Source organism: Malurus melanocephalus, unplaced genomic scaffold (genome assembly GCF_030028575.1).
Source record: "Malurus melanocephalus ecotype Western Australia unplaced genomic scaffold, MMel_1.1 scaffold_359, whole genome shotgun sequence".
Lineage (NCBI taxonomy): Eukaryota > Metazoa > Chordata > Aves > Passeriformes > Maluridae > Malurus > Malurus melanocephalus.
This window is the reverse complement of record NW_026623591.1, coordinates 666,048-689,792: the sequence shown is the minus strand read 5'-3', so window position 1 is coordinate 689,792 and position 23,745 is coordinate 666,048. Positions and strand designations below refer to the sequence as shown.

The following is a 23,745-nucleotide window of genomic DNA, read 5'->3' as shown; positions in this document are numbered from 1 at the left end:
AACAGTGTGTTTGTTGAGAGGAGCCTCATGATTCTGGAAAACAATCACCTGGGAAGCAAATCAAGCACTGCAAGAGCCTTCAAATAAACTCAAAATCCTGTTTCATTTCCCATTGTGACAACCAGCTGTCGATTGTTCCTGCAGGRGTGAAGGAGTCCCATCAGATGACCATTTTTAGGATAATCGCTGCCATTCTGCACCTGGGGAAYCTGGAGATCCAAGCGGAGCGGGACGGGGAAGCCTGCAGTGTTTCGGTGGGTGCCTCAGGGCTGGGGCACGTGGGGAACGCTCAGGAGTGGGGCTGTGTTCAAYGTTGAGCTGCACAGCACTGCCCTTCGGTAGAAAGCCTTTTCCTCCTGGTTTTCTTTGCCTTTTTTGAAAACACATCATAATTTCCTAGTTGCTGTGTTTGTCCTGGGACGTAATGCATTATTGCTCCTCTCTAGCCAGCTTGAAAGCAAGATTGTTCCAAAATTACCTTTGGGTCCTCGTGCTTCCTCAGGACACCCAGAGCAGGGTGCTGACGAGTGGTGACACCGATGGTGACACCAGCACGAGATGTGATGCTTCACAGCCTCCTTCCTATGGAGCTGCTGCTTGTAACATGGCCAAAGGAGCCCTGCACAGTTAATTAGCAAAAATAAATAACACTAAAGACGCCTCAGAGGCAGCTTTTCTGTTTCTGTGTTTGTTCAGAGGTGGGGAAAAATAAAGCAATTAGGAAATACTGTCCTGTAAATTATCATTGCCTCCCAGGCTGGGTCGTTTGTTCCTAATTAAAGTATTTAAAGGGTTCTGCACACACTTTAGTGTTACCCTGGAGATAACGTGGTGTTCAGTGAGTTAGATGCTGGGGGTRATTTACTTGATATTTGGCAAAGTGGATATGTGAAAGCCGCCTGCTTCAACAATGTTGAGTTGTGTTAATGAAATTCRTGTTGTTTAATTACCTTCAAATGTAATTGCAAGGTATTAAATCAGTTCTGTTACAAACTTGAGTCCGTGGTCAAAAAAGGTATTGTGGCAGTAAAGCATCCTAGGATTCTTGTAAAACGCATTTTTTTCTCCGTTCCCAATCCCATCCAGCATTTCTAAGTACACTTATCTAACTGGAAACAATTCACTTCTCTAGATATGTGTTATTACACTGTGGAAAGGGAAATTGTTCTCTCGTTGTCCAAAAGGCAGTGCCTCTATTTTAGCCTAACAGAGACTCAGAACTGCTTTGTCTTAATTTGAGCGGGGGAGAAATACATCACACTGGAGAAAATTGAGTTCACATTTAATTTTATTAATTGTGCAAAGCCCAGGCCCTTGTGGCAGCGCACGATTTATGGATTTGTTACTCAGAATGGAGCTGTTTTGAGCAAGGCACGGTGTCGTGGCACATCCTGAGCTTTACCCTGAGGCACGGCCAGGGTTGGGCTGGGGGACAGAGTGGCTGCAGCTCAAGGAGTGAGGTGAAAAGTGCTCTTCCCTATGGAAATCTGCTCTTGTGAGGACTGAGAGCTCAGGGATAATCAGAGCAGAGCTGGTCCTTAGTGTGAGGACTGGCACAGCGGGATGGGTGTCACGGCTTTCTGGCCATTCCTGTCACCCGCACAGAGACACAGCCTTCCCCCAGACAGCTGTAAAACGCTGCTGTTTCTTGCACAAATCCGTCAGCTTGGGTGTTAAAATGCCACTCTGGGGTGCCACCAACSTGCTGACTTTGCTTTTGTTCCCCCCATCAGAGCGAGGACGAGCACCTGAGCAACTTCTGCGTGCTGCTGGGCGTGGAGCACAGCCAGATGCAGCACTGGCTGTGCCACCGCAAGCTGGTCACCACGGCCGAGACCTACGTGAAGAACATGTCCCTGCACCAGGTGGTGAACGCCAGGAACGCCCTGGCCAAGCACATCTACGCCCAGCTCTTCAACTGGATYGTGCAGCACATCAACAAAGCGCTGCACACCACCGTGAAGCAGCACTCCTTCATCGGCGTGCTCGACATCTACGGGTAGGCATGGTCCCTGCTGTCCTGGCTGCACSAGGGGACCTTTAGAATTGGTGTTCCCCTTCTGGCAAGGTGCTCTGAGCCTTGGCTGTTGGCAGAAGATGGGAATAATAGAAACAGACAGGAAAAAGTACTGTGTGGTTTGCAGTTTTGATCCTCCTTCACACTGTGCAGCCTTCACCTCAGAATGGTGCACTTGGGTCTGTGTAAGCACCCTAATCCAAACCCTAACCACCTAACCCTAAACTTAACCCTGACCCTAACTCTGACCCCCTAACTCTGACCCTAACCCTCTAACTCTAACCCTGACCCTAACCCCCTAACCCAGCCCCTAATCCCCTAAACGTAACCCTAACCCTGTAACCATAACCCCCTAACCCAAATCCTAACACCAGCCCTAACCCTAAACCCCTTACCCTGAGCTGTGTGAGCACTGGGTTCTGGGATTTACCTTCCCATCGTCTCCTGTGCTGTTTAAAACAACATCAAAGAYGAGCTGGGGTCAAGGTGCCTGCTCTTGCTGTGGGGTTTGAGGAAATTGTTTTGCTTCCTCAGCTGTGAAGGCRCTGCTGCAGGGCCCTGGTGCAGGGAGAGCTTTTGGAGGACCTTGGGAACCCAGAGGGGATGTAAGGTGCAAAAAGCTCTTGCAAGGCTTTCATTTTTCAGTCTCAGGGGYAGGGAGCTGCTTTAAAATTGCTCTGGGTACCAGTCACTGCCTGGTTTGTCATCCTGGCACTTGAGTTGTGGTGGGAGAGGGATGTGAGAGCTGTCTGTGAGTTCACTCTCGCTGAAGTGCTGCAAAGGATCAGAAGATGGATGAAAAAGGAAGGGAGGGATTTGGTCAGTTGTGAGGTGGGAAAAGAAAGAGATCTAAGGGATCCCGTCASTTGTGAGATGGAAAATGAAAGGGGTATTGTAGGTTTGGGTTTTACCCTCCACTCTTCCAGCAGCATTCCTTTCCTGTCTCTCTGGGAAGGCAGGACCAAGGAGAGGTCCCAGGTTKCCCAGACAGGCAGTGGGTGCTCTGTGCAAGGCCAGGTTGGACGGGGCTGGGAGCAGTCTGGTGGAGGGGAAGGTGTCCCTGCCCATGGCATTGGGGGCTGAGTGACCTTTAAAGGTCCCTTCCAGCCCAGACCATTCTGGGGCTCTGTGGTTCTTGGGGGGACAGCTGTTGCCTCCTGTACTCCTAAATGTGTCAAGGTGCGTGGTTGCTGCTGTTCCAGAGGGAAAGGTGGAATGCACGAGTTGCAGCTGCTGCAGGAGCCAGCCCCACACCAGTGCAGTCACTGTTCTTGCTCACTCCCAAATCCCGTGTCGTGGCAGACTCCTCTGAAGGTCTGTCAGCTCCAGGGCATCCTCAAGTTCAGAATGAGATCCTGCCGAAGCAGTTGTGGATCAGAACAAAAAAAGCAGACTGTTTTTATGGCTGTATCACCTGTGCAGTGCTGGAACTGGATCTCGTCTGTAAATCCTCCCATGAGGTTTCTGCAGCTGCTGGTGTTTGGGGTGTTGGTTTTGGCATCTGCTGGACAGCCACAGTCCCAGAAAGGATGCCAGGAAGTGCTGGAGCATCAGAACAGCYCCACTGTGTGCCCATCTCCATCAGTAATTGCTGCCATGTGGCAAGGTTTGCAGAAAAACTGCTGTCAAGTATGACAGCAATAGGGTTCTGCTTGATTTGGGGTTTCAGTGGGATAGCTTGGGTGAGGAGTTTGCTCTCATTTGTTTGCATGTTTCTGGCTCTTTTGGGTAGATAGTACAGGATCTGGAATATCTTAAATAAGGCACAAAGACTGTCTGAGATAAATATGCTGTTTCCCATCACTGTCCCTACAAATRGAAGTTTTTCTGCAGGCTAGATTGTGACAAATAAAGCTTTGATGTGGAGCCCAGTGGGTGATGGTGGATGAATACAGAAAATTGGATGCCTGAGTTAGGGGATCAGACTTTCAGAAATCTGAATGAAAGGAGACTTGAGGRTAAGGCTCATGAAAGATTAATCAGGGCTTGAAAATCTGTTAGTGTGGAAGAAAAAGCTCCTTCGGCTGCAGGTCCGGGCGTCACGTCCAGCGCGTGGGTCAGCAGATGCTGTCACAGCCCTGGTGGCACCAGCAGGGCTTTTCCAAAGGACCTGCAGCTCCTGGTGAAGAGGCAGATTTGCAGGGGAGGGTGTCCATGCTCTTGGCTGAAATGCTTGTGAGAGTCTGGTGTCCTAAGGAGACCATAAATCCCTTTCATGAATGGGTATTGCTGTCTAAATGCTGAGCAATTAACAATGGAGTGAATTTGGGTGATGATAACCTGACTCTGCTGCCCTTTAATGTGGTTTGGTACACCTAACTCATGGGGTTTTGGAAGGTTTTAATGCATTTTGTTAACTATTAGAATTTCTTTCCCCCAAATAGATGGTGGTTTTTCCTTTCCTTTGGGCAGGTTTTGAGCTGGAAAGGCAGGGTCCTGCAGCCCAGAGTTGGAAAGGCAGGGAGGGCACAGCTGCACAGCKTGCCCCTGACATCCTGGGAGCTTCTGTGTCCCAGTGTTCCTGCAGGAGCACTATCCCCAGGGTGGGATTTCTAGGGATGCGATCCAATCAGAGGATGTGGGACCTGTAGGGTTTTTTTCTGACTTCCTAATGCTTGGCTTTGCATCCTTGATTCTGTGTTAGCGCTGAGGTGCAGCACTGAGAGCCTTTCTGCGTTCAGTGAGRTGGGGTTATTTGCTGTAGCAGCAGCACTGCAGGCTGTCAGAAGGGTGGGTTCACGTGGCTCTCCTGGCCTTGGTGGGGATGGCCTTTTCCCCCTCTTTGCCTCGTGAAGGGAAGTGTGAACACCCATGGTGTATGCTGGACTTATTCATGAGCGTTAAATATTTTAATACAAACCTCGGTGCTGCAGAGGACTTAGGAGATACGAGCAGAATACACAGCAGAATGGGAAGCAGCAGAAAAACGAAAATATGGTGTTGGCCACTCAAAAATCTGCTCACAAGAGCTGTCCCAAGCTGGATGTGCCTTCCAGAGAGCCACAGAGATGGGCTGGAGCAGTGAATTTGCTCATTTATTCATCAAGATACTACTCACTAAATGAATAGAAACATCAGGCACTGTGTTGCCTTCCCCACCAGGATGTGCCTCAGTGCAGCCACCCAGAGCAGGTAGGGCTGGCAGCTAATCTGCTTTGTCAATTAGCAAATGGTGCTGGTAGAGGCACTTAATTAGCCACTTTGTGAGACCTCTCTTGGAGCTGGTGCTGCCCAGCAGCTCTGCCCCTGGCTGCCACTTGCTGGGAGGGTTCATAAATCACATCTGGGGGCTCTAAAGGGCAGAAGAAGTTTTTACTCCCATTACTTTTCCCCATGTACCCCCATCCTCATCGAGTTTTTCCACCCAGCTCCACGTGTTTTAATCAATTCAATTCTTGCCCTGGTGCTGTGATGAAGGTCCTGCCAAAGCTGTGYTTCCAAAGAGCCCTGGGGAWGTCACATCCCCTGAGTTGTGAGAAYGGGAGGCACTGATCCGCTCRGCTGTGCARCCAAGAGGGAGCTCTTCAAGKWCACATTCACCACCGAGGGCCAGGCCAAGTGCTTGATGTCAACGTTTGCTGTTCCAGACACCAGATTCTGTTGCATCAAAGGCTGTAAATCCCCTTTTCTGGGAAGGGAGKGGGTTAAACATCCTCTGCTTGGCACAGGTGCCGGTGCCAGCCCCAGGGCAGGCAGGAGGAAAGCAGTCCCAAGTTTYCTCAAGGACTGTGGGGGTGATAAAAGCACAAAACCAGCTCATTTCTCCCACTCCCCTYTTCCTTTTGCCATTTGGTGTTGTGTTTCTCATAATTATGTGTGGTGACGGCATTGTCACCTGTGAGGACATGGGGAATAACTGCGTCTCCTGGGTAACAGCAGGGTGGGCCTCAGAAAGTGGCACAAGTATTGATTACTTCGAGGAAGAGAGGTTGGAAATAAATGGCTTCATTTGTTCAGTGTTTGAGGACTGCTCTGCCAGCTCCTGCAGTGCCTATTACCCCAGCAATTATTTAGTCACGTATTTATCATTACAGCAGCTTACTCATTGAACACAGGAAGCCGTCCCACTTCTCCCCGTGGTTTAATCCTTACACTCATGCATCAAAGGCTTTTTTTTTCCCCTTCCCCTGTACAACTAAACCTTAAAAATAGAAATACAAAACACATCGTTCCCAGTGGTAGCTCAAAATGCCCTGTTTGGGTTTTTAAGAGCAAAGCTGGTTCCTTGTGCCTGTCCCTGGATGTTGCATGATTTAGCCTCAGGGGCTCTGCTTGGCTCTCTGCTCCTTACCTGTAGTTTGTGTTACAAAAACTGTTTTTTTTCCTTTCTAACAGAGRCCAGGAAGCCAATTTTGGGCTTGGTTTGGAGATGATGTGTGGAAGGGTAGGATAATGTTTTGGGGCAGAGAGTTGTGACAGTCTTAGTGGATCACTGAGTCCAGCACCAAGGTCCCTCTAGGGCTCCTCTAAGGAATGTGGAGTTGGAGCTGAAATCACCATTCCTCCCCTTCTGCCTTCCAGAAGTTGCCTACTCACGTGTGTCTAATTTTTGTGCTGACAGGGATGCAGTACAGAAGCTATAATTACAAATTTAATGCCTTCCTTTTCTGCTCTATTAAATTCCTTTTAAAATAGCATGTTGGGTCTTTTAAGACGGCAGCTAGTGTTTCCTCATCACCTTTGCGGTGAATGTATTTGGACTTAATATTTCATAATATTTTTCCCCRKGAGAGGCGGTTACATTCCTTGTCTSAGGCAGCACTGATGGGCAGGAAGCTGCAGTCGTGCCAAATGTCTCATTCGTGTGTAGCAGGAGGGATCTCTTGAGTCCCTCGAGTTGTGCCATGAAAAGAGAGATGTTTTGAGGAAAAAAAGTGTGGATCTGGGATAGGAGGGATGGAAAGAATGGTTAAATAACTGGTGTTCCCCGTCACACAGATGACACTRTTGCAGGGGACARAAAAAAMMAAAAAGGAATGTTTTGAGACAAAGCAACGCTTAATGCTGATTTATTCATTGCTTTGCAGGTTTGAAACTTTTGAAGTGAATAGCTTTGAACAGTTTTGTATCAACTATGCCAACGAAAAGCTCCAGCAGCAGTTCAACTCGGTAAGGTCAGCTTGGAAATGTTCCATAAAACTGAGCAGAAAATGTAACAAGGCGGGTTATGTGTCTGGCTTCTGCTTAATGGCGTTTACCTGAAGATGCCTCCTTGGGATACCTTTCTCCCAGACATGTCACTGCAACTGCTCTAGACATTCCCATTAAGCTGAAAAATGTTTCTTAGTTGATGCACAAGCTTGATCCTGGAAGTGGACTTGCACATGGTCTGTGTAAAGGCTCCAGATTCCTCTGAACAACTATGTAATTTGCCTTTTTCTTTGTGCTCTTTCAGTCCTTAAASAAAACCTGGATGGTGTCCTGTTGATTTCCAGTGTAAATTAAAATAAATGATGGGTGTGGAAACCTTTAAGCATGGCTTAAGCTGTGAGATGAAAACTCTTTATTAAATGACAGGACGGGACACAATCCCCACTTTTCACTTGGGCRTGCCTCACAAAAACCAGAAATTTTCCTATTTTATTAGAAACAGGCATTTACCTGCACTGGAAATAAAACCAGTAACAGGTTGTCTTCTGCTTTCGTTGTAAGTAGGGAAAAAAAGTTATGATTAATTTCAGGGTACAGGGGAAAACTTGTTAAGTTTGAGCAGCTAAGTACTGCAGATTAGTTTGRCCCTTTGAAACCATATCATATGCATGGACATGAACGTTTGCAGTCTATCTAATGCATCAGATAGATCACTGCTGCTAAAAATGAAAAGTAAATTATGGATTGTATTTGCACTATTCATATCTTACTTGGTATGTCTAACTATCGCTTCTGAAGCTTATAAATTCAAACTCCAAGATGACATGTTTGAAGAGATTTAAAAAAGCTATCTTTGAAGGGAAAAAAAGTGCATTTGAAAAATCATTTTTTAATATGCTTTAGAGTATCTCAGAAATAGCCAGAGACAATTTATCTGCTTGGGCAGAGGTCTGAGATGCGTAAGCCATGCAAAGATTTTTTTTTTATTGTAAGTTTTTTAAAGTAAGGATTTGGAAGTGTTCCTGAGTCAGTGAGATGCTGGTGCTGATATCCCTTCCAGGATGATGGGGTCTCTTTGTGAAGCTCTGCTTGCAGATGGGGACACGGGCTCTCAGCCCTGGCTGGGCTYCCAGCTTGTGAACCTGCTGCAGGTCACTGCTTTAATCAGCAGAGCAATAAAGCAGAGGAGGATTTTTGTCAGCCCCAGAGATATGTGTGTCATTGCCACATCACTGTGTGGCTTCCTCCCTGCCGCAGCGACAGCTTCAGTCATTTTGAGGTGTAAATCATCTAAATCCTTATTTTCCTGGTGTAACCATTTTATTTTCCTTGCCAGGAGCTGGGCTGTGCGAATGGCAGAGCCTGTGCAGGCTGCACATGGGGCACCCAAAGCTCTGGAATGCTGATCCCAGCCAGGGCAGGGTGTGGGGCTGTGCTCTGCTGGCCGGGGCTGTGCTCAGGGGCTCTGCTTTCTCCCATTTGCAGCACGTGTTCAAGCTGGAGCAGGAGGAGTACATGAAGGAGGGAATCCCCTGGACTCTCATTGACTTCTACGACAACCAGCCCTGCATAGATCTCATCGAGGCCAAGCTTGGCATCCTGGACCTGCTGGATGAAGAGTGCAAGGTAAAGAGCACCTCCCGTCTTCCTAACGGTGTTTTTATTTTTATAAAAGATCCAGGAATGGCCTTTAACCTGTGGAGTCTTGCAAGTGTTTAAACATCTCCTTTCATGTGTATTGAATGTGCTTGTGGCAAGAGAAGGCTTGAGTGGGTGTTTGCTGTGGTTTAGAGCACTTGGGAGCCTCCTTGGCAGGGTTTGCTCCACACCCTCACCGTGTGGAGCCTGGCTCGTGTCTCTGGCCTGGCTGTGCTTGGGAATAGCYGTGGATTGATGTTTTTGGCATTGCCCAGGAGCGGAGATCCTCTCAAACCTGTTTTGCCTCRGGAAACCCGAGTCCTCTTGGAACAGCTCTTTAAGGTAAAGCTCACTGCGTTTAGTGTGCAGACTTCAGAGACTTGTAATGCTGGAGAGAAGTTTGTTCAGTTTTGCCCCCTCTCTCTCATATTGGCTGAAATGAAATCCTGTTTGAAAACTGAGAAGGAAGGCCACAGTCACAAACCTTAGTGACAACACGTGAGAAAGGTTGGACTCTGTGTTCACACATTGTTCAGYCATGAATTGTCACAGGTACCTGGGAACAAGAAGTGTCAGGTGGCAGGTTTCCTTGCGAGGTTGGGATGTCTGTTTTGAAGATCTTCGATGCTGGAGACATCCTGTTGGAAGGGAATGGGGGGTGCCTTGAGGGGCCTTAGCCTGGTGTTGCTGTCCTCAGGAGGGGTTTCCACTGAGGCTTAGATTTGTTCTTCTGAAATGTCCTTCTGACTCTGGGAGGGCTTTGGCTGTTTGTGAACAAGGGCAGCAAGGAGGGAGGCAAAGTGCTGGGAGAGCTGAAGTAGGGTAGGGRCCCTCACCAGGACAGCCGAGGTGATGAGAAGGACAAAGGAATTCTCGTTGTGCCCGATGGATCTGCACGTACAGGGCAGGTCTGGCAGCCCACGAACCTTAATACTCAGAGGCAGAGGGTTTGGATCCATTGTTTAGACAATTTCCCTGGACAAGGATGTCAGACCTGTCTCTGTCTGGGTGACCTGTGAAGTGTTTGGTGTCCTCCAGGTGCCAGGGCTGCCCTCCCAGCACGGTGCCTTCAYACCCCACCAGCTCAGCCCTGGTCTGGCCACAGACACTCTGCTACCTCTTTGTGGGGAGCTGGAGGAGGGGCACTGCCCTTGTCAAATCTGCACTCAGGAAATCTTAAAAATGAAAGCAAATTATCCTTAATTTGATGTCCTTAAAAATAGTGCCTCAGCCAGTGCTGGCTCAAAGGAGGTCAGATTATTGGCTCGACATTCAGCACCATTTCATCTGATCTCTGCTCTGTGAAGCTCTTTACATTTTCCAGGCTCAAACTGTCTCCTGGATGCAGTGAGGACCACAAGGGAAGTTTCCCTGATGCGGGAGTAGCACCTGTGGCTCCTCTCTGGAGCACCTGTCTCTGGCAGCTGCTGGTGGCATTGCTGGTGGTGACATTGCAGCTCCCATGCACCAGCAGTACATCTGCCTGGTACTACATTTTCATCATTTTTGACAAAAAAAAAAAAAGAAGAAAAAGAAACACAAGATCTGTTCGGTCCCCGTTCTCATCAAATGCCAATTATCTGGGTGTTTACCTGTCAGTGGGGGATGCTGTCATTAGTCACAGGCCCTTATTACCGGCCCTGTAATCGCCTCTTTTATAGCAACCTGCAAGTGTTCTYCAGATTTATGAAAATTTCAGCAAAAACCTGTCAGCTGAAAGCACCAGTTTGTGGATGAAAACTTTCACCCCCCCGGCAGTGTTTCAACTCCTGGGGTGGGACCACAATAGGGTAATTACATGCCACTCATTGGAACCTACAGCAGTGGATAAAACCACTCTGGGACGTGAAACAGCATCAGAAGAATATTTGGTACATAATGACGCATTAGTGCAAATGCAGAGGGTTTGTCATTAATGTTCTTGCTTCACAGTGTGGGGTTTGTTTCAGTCTTTAATGTGTGGTTGGGGAGGAGGTGGCTGGGTACATGCTGAAGCAGCTTGGGAAGTGGAGGTCATAGGAGAGTCTTCTTGCCTTTTAGGGGAAAATTGACACAGGAATTGGCAGTGGAAGAGAGGGCTCTTGAATGGGGATTGGAGTGTTAAGGRCTAAACCTGTCTCATGCAAGCTAATGAGAAAGCCCTGAGTTCTCAAAACAGACTTTAGGATATAGAATCACAGAATCCCAGAATGGTTTGGTCTGGAAAGGACCTTAAAGATCATCTTGTCCCACCCCTGCTATGGCAGGGACACCTCCCACTGTCCCAGGSTGCTCCCAGCCCCAATGTCCAGCCTGGCCTTGGACACTGCCAGGGATCCAGGGGCAGCCACAGCTGCTCTGGGCACCCTGTGCCAGGGCCTCCCCACCCTCCCAGMCAGCAATTCCTTCCCAATATCCCATCCATCCCTGCCCTCTGGCACTGCCAAGCCATTCCCTGTGTCCCGTCATTCCATGTCTTTGTGAAAAATCCATCTCCGGAAAGGAGATGTTTATGTTTGGGGTGTTTTAAACAGCTTTGAAATCTTACGAGTTGGAAGATGTTGCAGAATTATTGAGGTTGGAGGCAGCTTCTTGAAGAGGAACTCATTTGGTCCTACCTCCAGTTACATCCTTGGTCTGCCTGGGAGTTTTTTAAATCTCTAAGCCCTTTAAATCTCTCCAGGCTGTGACCTTTTCCTCTTCTAAGGGACCCCATGGAGTCCTTGAGGAGCCTTTTCCCTGTTTCCTGYGCTGGAGTTTCACCTGCCTGGATCTGCTGCTTTTAGGAGCTCTTGTACCTCAGAGGTACAGTGAGAGTTCATGTCCCATGCTCAGAAAAGCAGGGAGGGTGGTGGGAGATTGATGTGCTGTGGCACAAACTGATGAGCCCAAAGGGGTGGGAATGGGCAGGAGAAATGTGCAGGAGAACCTCCCCTCTGGTGGGCTGCATTCACCGTGGGGCCAAGGGGGAAATAATCAGGGAAAAGAGTAGAGTGTGTCAGAAGAAATGAAGGTTGGAGGCTGTCTTCTCTAAATCCAGAGCCGCAGCTGTGGGTGTGATTTTGGTGGGAAGATTGCTTGGATGTCTAGAATGGATTTGGGATATGGTTGCATGTGTGGAGGGAATTACTTYGGTGGAGCAGRGAGCACRCTTTGGAAGACTTTGAGTTTTTGAGGAAACTTTGGAGTCGCTTTCACACTTTGGAAGACTTTGAGTTTTTGAGGAAACTTYGGASTSGCTTTCACTCTCTCAAGAGGAGCAGCCTGCCGGGGTTGGTTTTTTGAGAGGCTGAAGTTACCCTTGGAGGAAACAGAAAACTCTCAGAAATGCAGCCGAGCCTCTCTCAAAACCAGAGGAGCTGTCCTGCTTTTCAGGCTGAAACTACCTGCCATGTGGGAGTGCTGCCTGTCTTCCAGACACTTCCCAAGTGCCTTGGGCAATGCTCTCAGGCACAGGGTAGGACTTCTGGGGCTGTCCTGTGCCAGGCCAGGAGCTGGACACTGTTGGTCCTCGTGGGTCCCTTCCAGCTCAGGATATTGTGTGACTCTGTGGTTCTGTTTGGAGATACAGTCAGAGGTTGCTGTGGATGCCAGGTTTTTCCATAAAGTCTCCTGCTACCTCCCTGTTTCCTTGCCTTTGCCTGTGCTGTTGGCATGGGAATGGGAATGAAAAAAAATAATGAAAGAAGAAGTGTCCATTTTTGTTAAGTGCATCCAGAAGGGCTCAGCCAAGAGCAGGCTGATTGGGAYGGTTCATGTGTCAATCTCATCATCACTGTCCAAGACTCATTAGGGATCTTTGTGCTGTGGAGCAGCCTGACCCCGAGGCTGCCAAAGGGGGATGTGTSTCCCCAGACCCACAAACTCCCTCATATTCTTGACCTCTTTTGTGGCTCCATTCTGTGTTCCGTGGCATATTGCCACCGTGTTATGCAGCTAATGTGCCAAATGCATTTTCTAGCACTGCTCAGAAGATGCTCTTTAACCTTTGCCGTGCCCTTGTGTCAAGGAACGCTGTGCTCTGCTTCTGGCCGCCTGCTTTTCCATCCCGCTTGTCTCCGYGCGTCGCTGCCAACGAGGGGATCTGAGCAAATGTGTTTTCCTTGTCTGGACTCGTTAGGTTTTTGGATGTCAGGAATCAGCACATGGGCTTCGTGTCCRGGGGGATTTCTGCTCCACGAGCAGGCACACAGGGGTTGGAGCCCTGGGCTTTCCTCTCGGGAGGGCCGCCCGGTCTGCGGGCACAGCAGCCTCTCCTACGTCACACTGTCAGCTCTGATGACTTTAAACTCAGGCACATCACTTGCAGGGGAACGTGTCTCTGGAGTGCAGAACCAACCCAGGCTCTTGGCAGGCTTTAACTCATATGGGAGCGTTAAGGAGAAAAGAAATTAAATGTGGGTAGTTCCTACTGTGCTTTCAGAGGGTTGACTTTTAGATCATTAGGTTTGAGTCACAGATTCTCTGAGTGGTTTCGGTGGGAAGAGATCTTAAAGATCATCTCATTCCACCCCCTGCCCTGGACAGCGACACCTTCTACTGTCCAGGGTGCTTTAAGACCTGTCCAGCCTGGCCTTGGACACTGCCAGGGATCCAGGGACAGCCACAGCTGCTCTGGGAAATCTGTGCCATCCTCACATGGAGGAATTTATTCCTAATATCTGATCTAAATCTACCCTCCTTCACCTTAAGCCATTGACCTTAGTTTCTTTTATCCATTTGATTCTCCTTCTGATGGAGGTTGGGGAGGAGGGACTCTCAGCCTTCAGCCCAGGCAGTTCCAAGCATCTCCTCATCTGGCTGGTGGGTTCTCGATCCTGGGATGCAGAATGCTCACATTGATGCTGTGGGGCTGGTCCTGGCTGCAGCTGTGGGTGTGATTTTGGTGGGTTCTTGGTGGGTTCTCCATCCTGGGATGTAGAATGGGCAGATTGATGGTATGAGGCTGACCCTGGCCGCAGCTGTGGATGTGATTTTGATGAGTTTTCAATCCTGGGATGCAGAATGCTCAGATTGATGCTGTGGGGCTGGCCCTGGCCGCAGCTGTGGGTGTGATTTTGGTGGGTTTTCAATCCTCAGATGCAGAATTCTCAGATTGATGCTGTGGGGCTGGTCCTGGCCTTGGCCGCAGCTGTGGGTGTGATTTCGGTGGCTTTTCAATTGTGGGATGCAGAATGCTCAGATTGATGCTGTGGGGCTGGTCCTGGCTGCAGCTGTGGGTGTGATTTTGGTGGGTTCTTGATCGTGGGATGCAGAATGCTCAGACTGATGCTGTGGGGCTGGTCCTGGCCGCAGCTGTGGGTGTGATTTCGGTGGCTTTTCAATTGTGGGATGCAGAATGCTCAGATTGATGCTGTGGGGTTGGCTCTGGCCACAGCTGTGGGTGTGATTTCGGTGCAGCAGCTGCTGGCAGCTCAGGGGACAGTGCATGGAGAGGGGAGGGGACCCTGCCCATGGTGGGGNCACAGCTGTGGGTGTGATTTCGGTGCAGCAGCTGCTGGCAGCTCAGGGGACAGTGCATGGAGAGGGGAGGGGACCCTGCCCATGGTGGGGATGGATGAGCACAGACCACAACCTTGTGAAATTCCTGGGATCAGCTTTGTCCTGCTTAAGGGTTCCACACAAAATGTGCAAGACAGTCGCTTTTCCTCTTCCCCTAAAAAAAAAAAAGATGAGATAGCCTCTAAATAACTTCCTCAGTCGCTCTAAGTGCCTCAAACTGCCAAACTAATACCAAAAGCTGTTATAATAGTGCAGATAATGGCCTTGTTAGTTTTTATCTCTGGAACTTGGTCCCTATCAGGTGCTTCTCARGCAGCTAAAAATAGCCAGGCTGCAGGATGGTGAGCAGGGTATGGAGAGCCCTCTTTCTGGGAGGCAGGAGCGATGCCTTTAAAGTTCAGCTCTGAGATAAGCAGGTTTTTCAGCAAAATGGATGGCCTGGAACAGAGCTGGTGCAGGATAWATCTGGTTCAGGGTGGCTGCAGTGTTCCTGCCCTGCACCTGTGGGTTAGTCCTGAGCAGGAGGCACCCAGTGATATCTCCAGAAAAGATGTTTTTGCATGTAAATATTAAATATAACCCGTGAAAAGAAACACATCTGCATTTATATAACTCAGTAGTTTAAACACGTGAGTCTTACCTTGCATAAATAAAATATGAGTATAATTGCATAGCGAAGTGCCTTTCAATATTTATATATAGTCTGTGTTATTTCTGTGCGTATCCATAATTGGCTGCACTTAAAAACTGTAAAATATAGATAAATGTGGGATAGCATGGCTTGCATGAGTGGCTGCTGCCTTTAATTCACCCTCATTACAGGGATTGGCAGGAGATGCTTTATCCCCATCTCTAGAACCCTTCTGGTGTGTTTTGATTTGCTGTCATGAAATCAAAGGCTGTTTCAGAACAGCATAAATAAATATTTCTCACCTGTCTCGTGTTTTCCTTCTTACTGTTCTCTGTCYCTGTTTCCTCTGTCGTTTTTCATGTAAAGGTCTGTGTAAAATCCTGATGGATGATCCAGAGCTCTCCCTGCTGCTGCACAGTTATTCTGTGATTTTTAGCCTTTATCCAATCTAAGTTTAAATATTGTATTTAAATACTTTTCTTYCAAACCATTGTTTATTCTAACCTAAATGTCCAGTTAACCATTTTTTGGTTAAAAAGGTATGTGTGTGGTTGTTGTAGCCATTTCTGTGGTCAGCAATGATCCATAGGATGGGCATGAACGCTGTCAGTGGTGGCTCTCAGCCTTCAAGAGGAACAACTTCACTCCTCATTTCCTTTGGTTTTCAAATATTTGGTTTTGTTATGTTGGACTGGAAAGGTACAGAATAAAAGATCTACATAGGTGCTTTCCTCCAATGCCCACATGTTTTTTGGAAAGTGTTTAGGTGTTCTGGCTGGTTGGCAGAGAGGCACCTAAGCACATCCTAAAAAATGAGTCTTTACATCAAGTGTAGAGATAGATTCAGTATTAGAAGCTGCAGCATGTTGTTATATGCTRCTATACAGCTGTGTGTGCTTAGAAAATAATAAAACTAAATGGGAAAAATAAAATTCCCTCATCTTGACTTACTATGCTGTATTGACTTAATTTTACCTTTGTTCAGTGGGTGAAAACTGCAGGTGCTGGGGAGGAAGGGTGAGCTCAAGCACTGCTGTAATTGATCTGTGAAGCAGCCCATTCCTTTGCTGCACAGGGACTTCTGTAACGATTTTTGAAGTCATTGCCACTTTTTAGGATTTCTCCATTCTCTGCTCCATCCTACCAAACCAGTTTCTTGAGCAGCATCTGATGTCTTGGTGTACCATGGCCAAATTATTTCAAAGGCAGGTCCACAGAGGCCTTTGCACCCTGATTTTGCTGTAAGCAGGAGGCAGAAGGAGGGTTTGGCATCCAGGACATCCGTGGCACAGGAGGTTGGATAAGTGGAAAGGAGACGTGGAAATAATTTGCCTGCAGTAGGGTGGGTGTGTGGGYCTGAAGTCCCACTCTGGCAGTATAACTGGGGTTAAAGCATCTTGGGGTTGGGATCTGAGTGATCCCAGACTGAACTGCTGAGAGGCAGAGATTTCTGGAGACTTACGTTTTTTTTATTATTCACTTTAGATATTTTAAAATTACCMTTGTTTTAGCATTATTATTTTAAATTAATAAACCAGTGTGTGGTGTCAGGTGGCAGTTTCTGGAAACTGTTCGGTCGCTAAAAATAGCATTAAAGAAATAATGTTGGTGCCTGAGTAATTAACATATCTTAAGTGTAAAAATACTTCCTTAATATTTCTGGTTTAGTTAGTGATTACTTTGTTGCCATTTGAGTTTTTTTTGTGTGTGTGTATTAGGGGTTTTGTTTCATTTTGGGTTCTCTTGTTAGGTTCTGAGTTTGTTTCTGCCTTTGTAGTTATTTTTTAAATTTAGTTTTTTGTTTATTTGTTTTGTTGGGGCTTTTGTTTTTTTGTTGTTTATTGTGGGTTTTTGGGGGAATTTTGTTTGTTTTGTTTTTGTTTTGGTGGCTGTGTTTGGGGCTTTTGTTTTTAGGTTGTTTGGGGTTTTTTTTTGGGGGGGGGTGTTGTTGGTTTTTCTTTTGTTTCAGGGTTTGTGTGTGGGTTTTTGCTTTGTTTTTGCTTTTTTATCTTTGTTTGGGGTTTTTTGTTTGTTCAGTCCATTTGTTTGGTTTGTTTTGCCATTTTTGCCTATAAGAGCCATTCTGTCTGGTGGAGCAGTACCAACATTTGGGTGTTTCCTGCTGGAAATGCAGTGTTGGTGTGTTTGTCATGGGTGTGCATGAACACAAAGCCGAATGTGGCCCTGGCACTATCCCCTTTGTCCCCGTGCAGGTGCCCAAGGGCACGGACCAGAACTGGGCACAGAAGCTGTAYGACCGCCACGCCGCCAGCCAGCACTTCCAGAAACCTCGCATGTCCAACACCTCCTTCATTGTGCTGCACTTCGCTGACAAGGTACGGAAACGGGAAACGCAGCTGGGACAGAAACCTCTGGAGGGAAAATCGGTTCATAGCTCCTGAGTGCTCCTTGGTGATGGCGGTGCCTGGCAGGTGGAGATCATGGTTTGATGATCTTGGCTTGGCAGTCGCGGTTTGGTAAGGGATCGTGGTTTAGTGATCATGGTTTGGTGATCGTGGTTTGATGATCATGGTTTGGCGAGTGATCATAGTTTGGTGATCATGGTTTGGCCATCGTGGTTGGGTGGTTGCAGTTTGGCGATTGAGGTTTGATGATCTTGGTTTGGTGATCATGGGTTGGTGAATGCAGTTTGGTGAGCAATCGCGATTTGGTGATTGATTGCGGTTTGGCGAGTGATCGCGGTTTGGTGATCGCTGTTTGGCGATTGTGGTTTGGTGACCGTGTTTTGGCCATCGTGGTTTGGTGAGTGATCGCAGTTTGGTGATCATGGTTTGGCGATCGTGTTTTGGCCATTGCAATTTGGCCATTGTGGTTTGGCAATCATGGTTTGACAATTGCAGTTTGGTGATCGCAGTTTGGCAGTTAAGGTTTGGTGATCAGTTTGGTGATCATGGTTTGGCCATTGCAGTTTGGTGATTACGGTTTGGTGAGTGATCACAGTTTGGTGATCATGGTTTGGCCATCATGGTTGGGTGATCGCAGTTTGGCGATTGAGGTTTAATGATCGTGGTTTGGTGATCACGATTTGGTGACTGAGGTTTACGGATTGTGGTTTGGTGATCATGGTTTGCCCATTGTGGTTTGGCGATGGCGGTTTGGTGATCATGGTTTGGCCGTCGCGGTTTGGTGAATGTGGCTTGGTGATCATGGTTTGGCCATCACGGTTTGGTGATTGCTGTTTGGCGATTGAGGTTTAGTAATCGCAGTTTGGTGGTCATGGTTTGGCGATCACATTTTGGTGATCGTGGTTTAGTGACCATGGTTTGGTGATCGAGGTTTAGTGATCGCGGTTAGTGATCGAGGTTTAGTGATCGCAGTTTGGTGATCGTGGTTTGGTGATAATGGTTTGGTGATTGTGGTTTAGTGATCGCGGTTTGGTGATAATGGTTTGGTGATCGCGGTTTGGTGATCTCAGTTTGGTGATCGCGGTTTGGTGATAGAGGTTTAGTGATTACGGTTTGATGATGGAGGTTTAGTGATCATGGTTTGGTGATCAAGGTTTCGTGATCGCGGTTTGGTGATCATGGTTTGGTGATTGTGGCTTGTTGATATTGGTTTGGTGCTCAAATCTAGATCATCCCAATGGCTTCAGCCTCCCAACTTGAGGCTCTGAGCTGTGAATTGTCATGGCTTCCTGGGGAAAGAAAAATCCTTTTGCCCCAAGCTGCGGTGAAATGGATTTCCGTAAGGGCAGCTTGGCAGAAATGTGTTGGAAAAGGGAGTTGTGTTTGAAGAGCAGGAGCTGTGAGTGTCAGCACAGTGTAGGGAGGGGGTGAGAGGTGATCCTGGGCAGACCCTGCCTTTCTCAGGGAGAAGACACCAACTGTGGCACTAATCTAAACCAAAACCCAGTGCTCTGGGGTCTTGCCCATGGGTTCCAAGTCCCTCAAAACTGTGGTGTGACAGGTGTCACTCACAGCAAATAGGAATCTCAAAAACTTGCAGTGACCCAAAACACACTTTTTTAGAAAAAAAAATAAGAGGACCAAGCCAGGGATGTGTCTGAGGAGCCAGACRACATCCAGGTTGTGGCTGGATGCCATACAGGTGCTTCTCCTGACCAGGTTTACCYTGGGTGCCAGAGGCACTCTCCATGGCAAAGGATGCTACTCACCTTTTCTTAGGCAGGTGGTTTTGCACATGGATCCTTCATAAACAATACTTGTTAACAAGTTTTCTTTTTTCTTTTTTTCTCTTTTTTTTTAGTTTGGTGGTCACTTTTTTTAGCCAACTTCAAATGTAAAAAAAAAAATCCTTCTGTTCTCACTAATTTATTTTTAATTTTTTTTTTAACTTCCTTTACATTCCAACCCTCTGCAGTTTCTAAAACCCAGGAGACCTACAAGAGGCTTAGCCAGGGCATATTTTGAGGTTTATTGATTAACTTACAAGGAGTTGAGAAGTGAACAAGGGAGTGTGTAGAGTTCCTGATGATCCTTGCATTTTTTACCCCTGGCTTCCATACAGGACAATTTAACGACTGAGAAATAATCTGTGTTTGCAGTAAGGGTTTTGCTTTCACTCAGACTCACATCTTTTGATAAAAAGGGACCTTTAAATTCCAGTTGTTCCTTTCCCCTCTCAGGTTTTTCCAGTGAGCTGCTGACAGCAGGTGGGAGCACCTTGACCCTGTGTGTTTGGTCTTGACCCTCTGAATTTCTTTTTTTTTCTCCTGGCAGGTGGAATACCAGAGCGAGGGTTTTCTGGAGAAGAACAGGGACACGGTGTATGAGGAGCAGATCAACATCCTGAAAGCCAGCAAGGTAAAGGCATGAGCCTGGGCAGTGGCCAGGCTGGGGCTGGACAGTGCATTCTGTGCCCAACCACAACAAGGGTGTGAGCTGCAGCTGCCTGCAGCCACTGGCAGCAGCCAAAGAGCCAAATCAGTGGGGTGTGGAGCAGGGAAAACGGGGGAAAAGGGTGTTCTCGGGGTTACAGTTGCACCCACGTATGGATGTGTGTGTGGTTGTCGGCGTTCCTTCACCCTGGTGTTGGTGTCCTGTCAAGATGGTTCATAAAAATGCTGATTCTCTTCGTTTTTTGGTCATCAAAGGCCAAAATTAGGAGCAGCTTGTTATTGGGCRTTGTAAACATCACTTAACTCTTGCTTGGAACTCCCCACCCATCACCCAATCACMATCACCCACAGAATCWCAGGAKGATTTKGGTTGGAAGAGAATYTAGGGATCATCTCCCAGTCCAGCCCYTTGCCATGGGACACCTTCCACTAGACCAGKCTGGTCAAAAACAAGAGGATGTGGGGTTAAAAGCTGCTGTGACCAGTGCAGTTTGTGTATTGTCGGTAGCCTTGCTGGTCCTATCACCTTTCTGTGTGAAAATAGCTGTTCCCCTCAGCTGTAATCCATCACACTTGTCCCTGTGATTCCTAATTACTTTAATAATTACTGTGCAAAAGCTAGAGTTAATAAAGAATGCTGGAAATGTAACACGAACTCTGAGACACTCCATCTGCTGTGGAGCTGTTTCACACCGCTGCCAATGTGTCATTTTAACAAATTAACAGGTATTAATGATCACTCTTATGTCACATGTGTCTTAAAAGATTTTGTGCCGTGTACCTTCCCTCTCCTKAGTGTTGTACAAACAACTTGTCAACATCTCATTGCCCCAAGTGCCAGCAGGATTGATTGGCCTTGAATGCCAGGTCTCCTTGTAAAGCACTTTTTTTGCTCATGGTGTTTAAAATCTCTTGTGGRCTGTGGATGTGGTGGGATGTGGGAASRRYTGTGGGGCTYTGAAGGTTTTGGAATGGGTCATGCCTGCAGTAAATGAGCATTTAGCAGTGGGCTCCAAGTGCGAGATTTTACAGTTTTATGTATAAATTGAGCAGATTTTATGCTGACTTCCAGTACCATAGTCTTGTTCTCTGTGAACATTYGGGTAGGTCAGGTTAAAAGTGTCARTGGCACAGACAGCTAAGGARTTACRAATCCTCGTTGTTTTAGAAACCAGACCAAAAGTTCTTCCCTGCAGCCTTGAGCCTTTCATTGTTAATGAGCTGAAACTTTGAACAACCTCATCTCTTCCAGGGACAGCTTTTATTAAGGAGTTAGTGTGAAAATCCATCCCTGCAGAGTCCCAATTCACCATCTAGCAGCCCAAATCCAGGCTGTGTGACTCTGGGGCACCACAGTTCCTCCAAACCTGGTGTGTGGTTTAAAGGAAGGCGTACATCTTCTTTCCTCCAAACCATTTCAAAACTTCCCACAGCATAAGCCAGTATGTTAAGTTGGGTTTGAGGTTTTTTTTTTTTTGAATTACAGGTTTTGAACCCTGCCTGCATATTGCAAGCAAATGCATCTTGTATTCCGAGTCCTTTTTTTGACACCCTCCCTTGGGTTTGCTGCTGGCTGTGACCTTCTAAATKCCATCCTAAATAAGGAGTGGGATGAGGGCAGATGGAGGAAGCATTATTTTTAGGAGTATTTTAAGCAGGAGTTTGGAGTTCCTGACAAAGTTAGAAGAGATGAGAATGGGAAATTTTTTAACTCTTGTCAGTGGCTTGGCCTGTTTCACAGCAAGGAATTCATGTGAAGATGGCAAGGTGAGCAATTTTCTCATCCATGGGAGTAGTTATGAAACTAATAACCGTGAAGCTGGGCTTTAATAATGCCCAAATCAAGAGCTCTGCATGTTCAGGAAGCTTCCTAGGGTAAAAACTGGGYGTGATTAGAGCTCATTAGAAATGCCAGGTAACCTCCAGGAATAATTGATGCTGTATGATTAATTATTTAGCCAGTGCTGAACTTGCTGTTGGCRTCAGTGCTGCAGAACTGGCAGTGTCTGATAAGGATTTCTGTTTGACTTCTTCCTGTTGGTGTGGAGGAGAGATCTAACTCACTGGAGTAGTGTATTTTAGGGTGCTGGGTACACTCAAAATCATTCCCTAAAAACAGAGATATAAAATAAAGGCACTCTAGTCACATATAGGGATCGCAATACCATATCAGAGCAGACTGGACTTYCGTTTAATAGCCAAAAATCTCAACAAACCCTGCTCTTTGCAACTGGTTTGTTTGACCTAAAGAAACATAAAAAAATAATGTGTGTGTTTTGGGACCWAAAATTTGAGTTTACCTGTCCTGTAAACTAAACTAATGAACCTTGGGGTCAGGTGTTAGGACCTTGTGACTCCATAGCGGTGGCTCGCTCCTGACACCAACATCTGCATTTCAGATCACAGAATCCCAGAATGGTTTGGGTTGGAAGGGACCTTACAGCTCATCCATTTCCTCCTCATGCCATGGGCAGGGACACCTTCCACTGTCCCAGGCTGCACCCAGCCCTGTTCAGACTGGCCTTGGACACTTCAGAYTGTTCCCTGGACACTTCCAAGGATCCAGGAGCAGCCACAGCTTCTTTGTCCCATCAAAAAACCCTCTCAAAATGCACTTGGGTCTGAGAATGTTTGGGAGATAGTTTGATGAATTTCTGCCTTTAAACCATTCCATTGATGTCATGGGAGCAATGGCTTTTATCAGCCTGTGCTGATCCAGTGCTGCTCTGGAAAGAAAAGCAGCAAGAGCATCCTCACCTTCCTCCTGCAACCTTCAACACCTGATGATCTGCTCTTTCTGCCCCTAACCCCTTTTTRCCAGCAGATGGTTACCCTGATTTTTTTGCCTTTCCCTTGCCATGTGCCCTCCAGGGCTATGAACGATTAAAACCAATTTTGTTTCGTTGTAAAAAGCAACCTGGTCTCTCCAAACCAGTAGGAGCAGCAGTGGCAGTGCTGAGTCTGCTGCTCAAATGTGCAAATGTAACTGAAGCTCAGATTTGTGCTGCAGAGGGCTGTGTTGTGAGAACTTGTCCTGTCCTCGGGATCATGCTGTCACACAGCATTCCCTGCACTCTCCTTTGCATTCCCACTAAAGCAAAACAGAGGGCAAGAGGGAACACTGAATTTAACACAGCAAGGACCTGAGCACCTCCCTRTCAGCAAGCGCATCGCTGACAAAGCACTCCCACCAAGGCAGAGCTGCCTTCTAATTAGAATGCAATTACTGTCATCAACAGGATGGTGAAAGAGACTTTATAAAGCAGTTAATTAGTTCTGTAAGCTCTGGTCAGCTAAAACAGTTGAGAGCTGATGTTCWTTGAATTAAGGAAAATGATTTGAATGCTGATGGAAAGCATACGGGCATGCTGTGAAGGTATTACATTCCAGTTCTCTGTAATTACAAATAATGCACCAATGGTTCTGACTGCCAGCTGGGGAGGAGGGATCTGTCCTTCTTGCTTACACTCCATAACTGTGGAGTGGTTCCTGCTMGAGATGATCCCAGTTTCACCAGGTTTGCATTATGCAGGCTGAGAGCTCAGCTCAGATCCTTCTCGTTCAGGGGCAAGCTCTGCTGGTACTGATAGCAAGTGGATGGAAGGGTCAGTGGTACTCTCAGCTGTGTTGAGAACATATTTTGAAAACCAAAATTACATCCAGGGGATGTAAAACACAGAGCCTATGTTGGATGTCTTCATCAATACATGTGCCAGTCTATATGTCCCATATTTTGCGGCAGTCAGAACATCCCAACTGGCAATGTGTCATCCGCCACAACAGTCAGGATGTCTTTTTTAGGGACACAGGCTCAGGTGGAGAAGGTGGGAGTCTCTGTTTTGGTAGGAATCAAGTGAGCTGCAGCAGTGAAAGCTGAGAGGATGAAGCAGATCCTTGGCAGGTGCTGTTGTGGAGCCTGCAAGCAGTTTGCTCATGTAGTGCAAACCATCTCCTTCCCATGGTGGTGTCGAGGCTGCTGCACGAAAAACCTGTGAGAACAGCCCTCAGGACAGGGCTGGGAGTGTTCCTGTTGGGAGTGTTCCTGTTGGGAGTATTCCTGTTGGGAGT

The 23,745-nt window shown here is 47.2% G+C and overlaps 1 protein-coding gene across 2 annotated transcripts in view; it reads left to right on the top strand.

Annotated features, from left to right (window-relative positions):
• Positions 1-23,745, top strand: part of MYO5B (myosin VB) — a 149,931-nt gene that overhangs the window by 59,607 nt on the left and 66,579 nt on the right. For both annotated transcript variants that reach the window (XM_057378458.1, XM_057378457.1), the window contains exons 9-14: positions 145-254; positions 1,734-1,999; positions 7,045-7,126; positions 8,594-8,734; positions 17,072-17,194; positions 19,559-19,642. In XM_057378458.1, the coding sequence (XP_057234441.1) occupies positions 145-254; positions 1,734-1,999; positions 7,045-7,126; positions 8,594-8,734; positions 17,072-17,194; positions 19,559-19,642 (806 nt within the window). The remainder of the gene's footprint in view (positions 1-144; positions 255-1,733; positions 2,000-7,044; positions 7,127-8,593; positions 8,735-17,071; positions 17,195-19,558; positions 19,643-23,745) is intronic.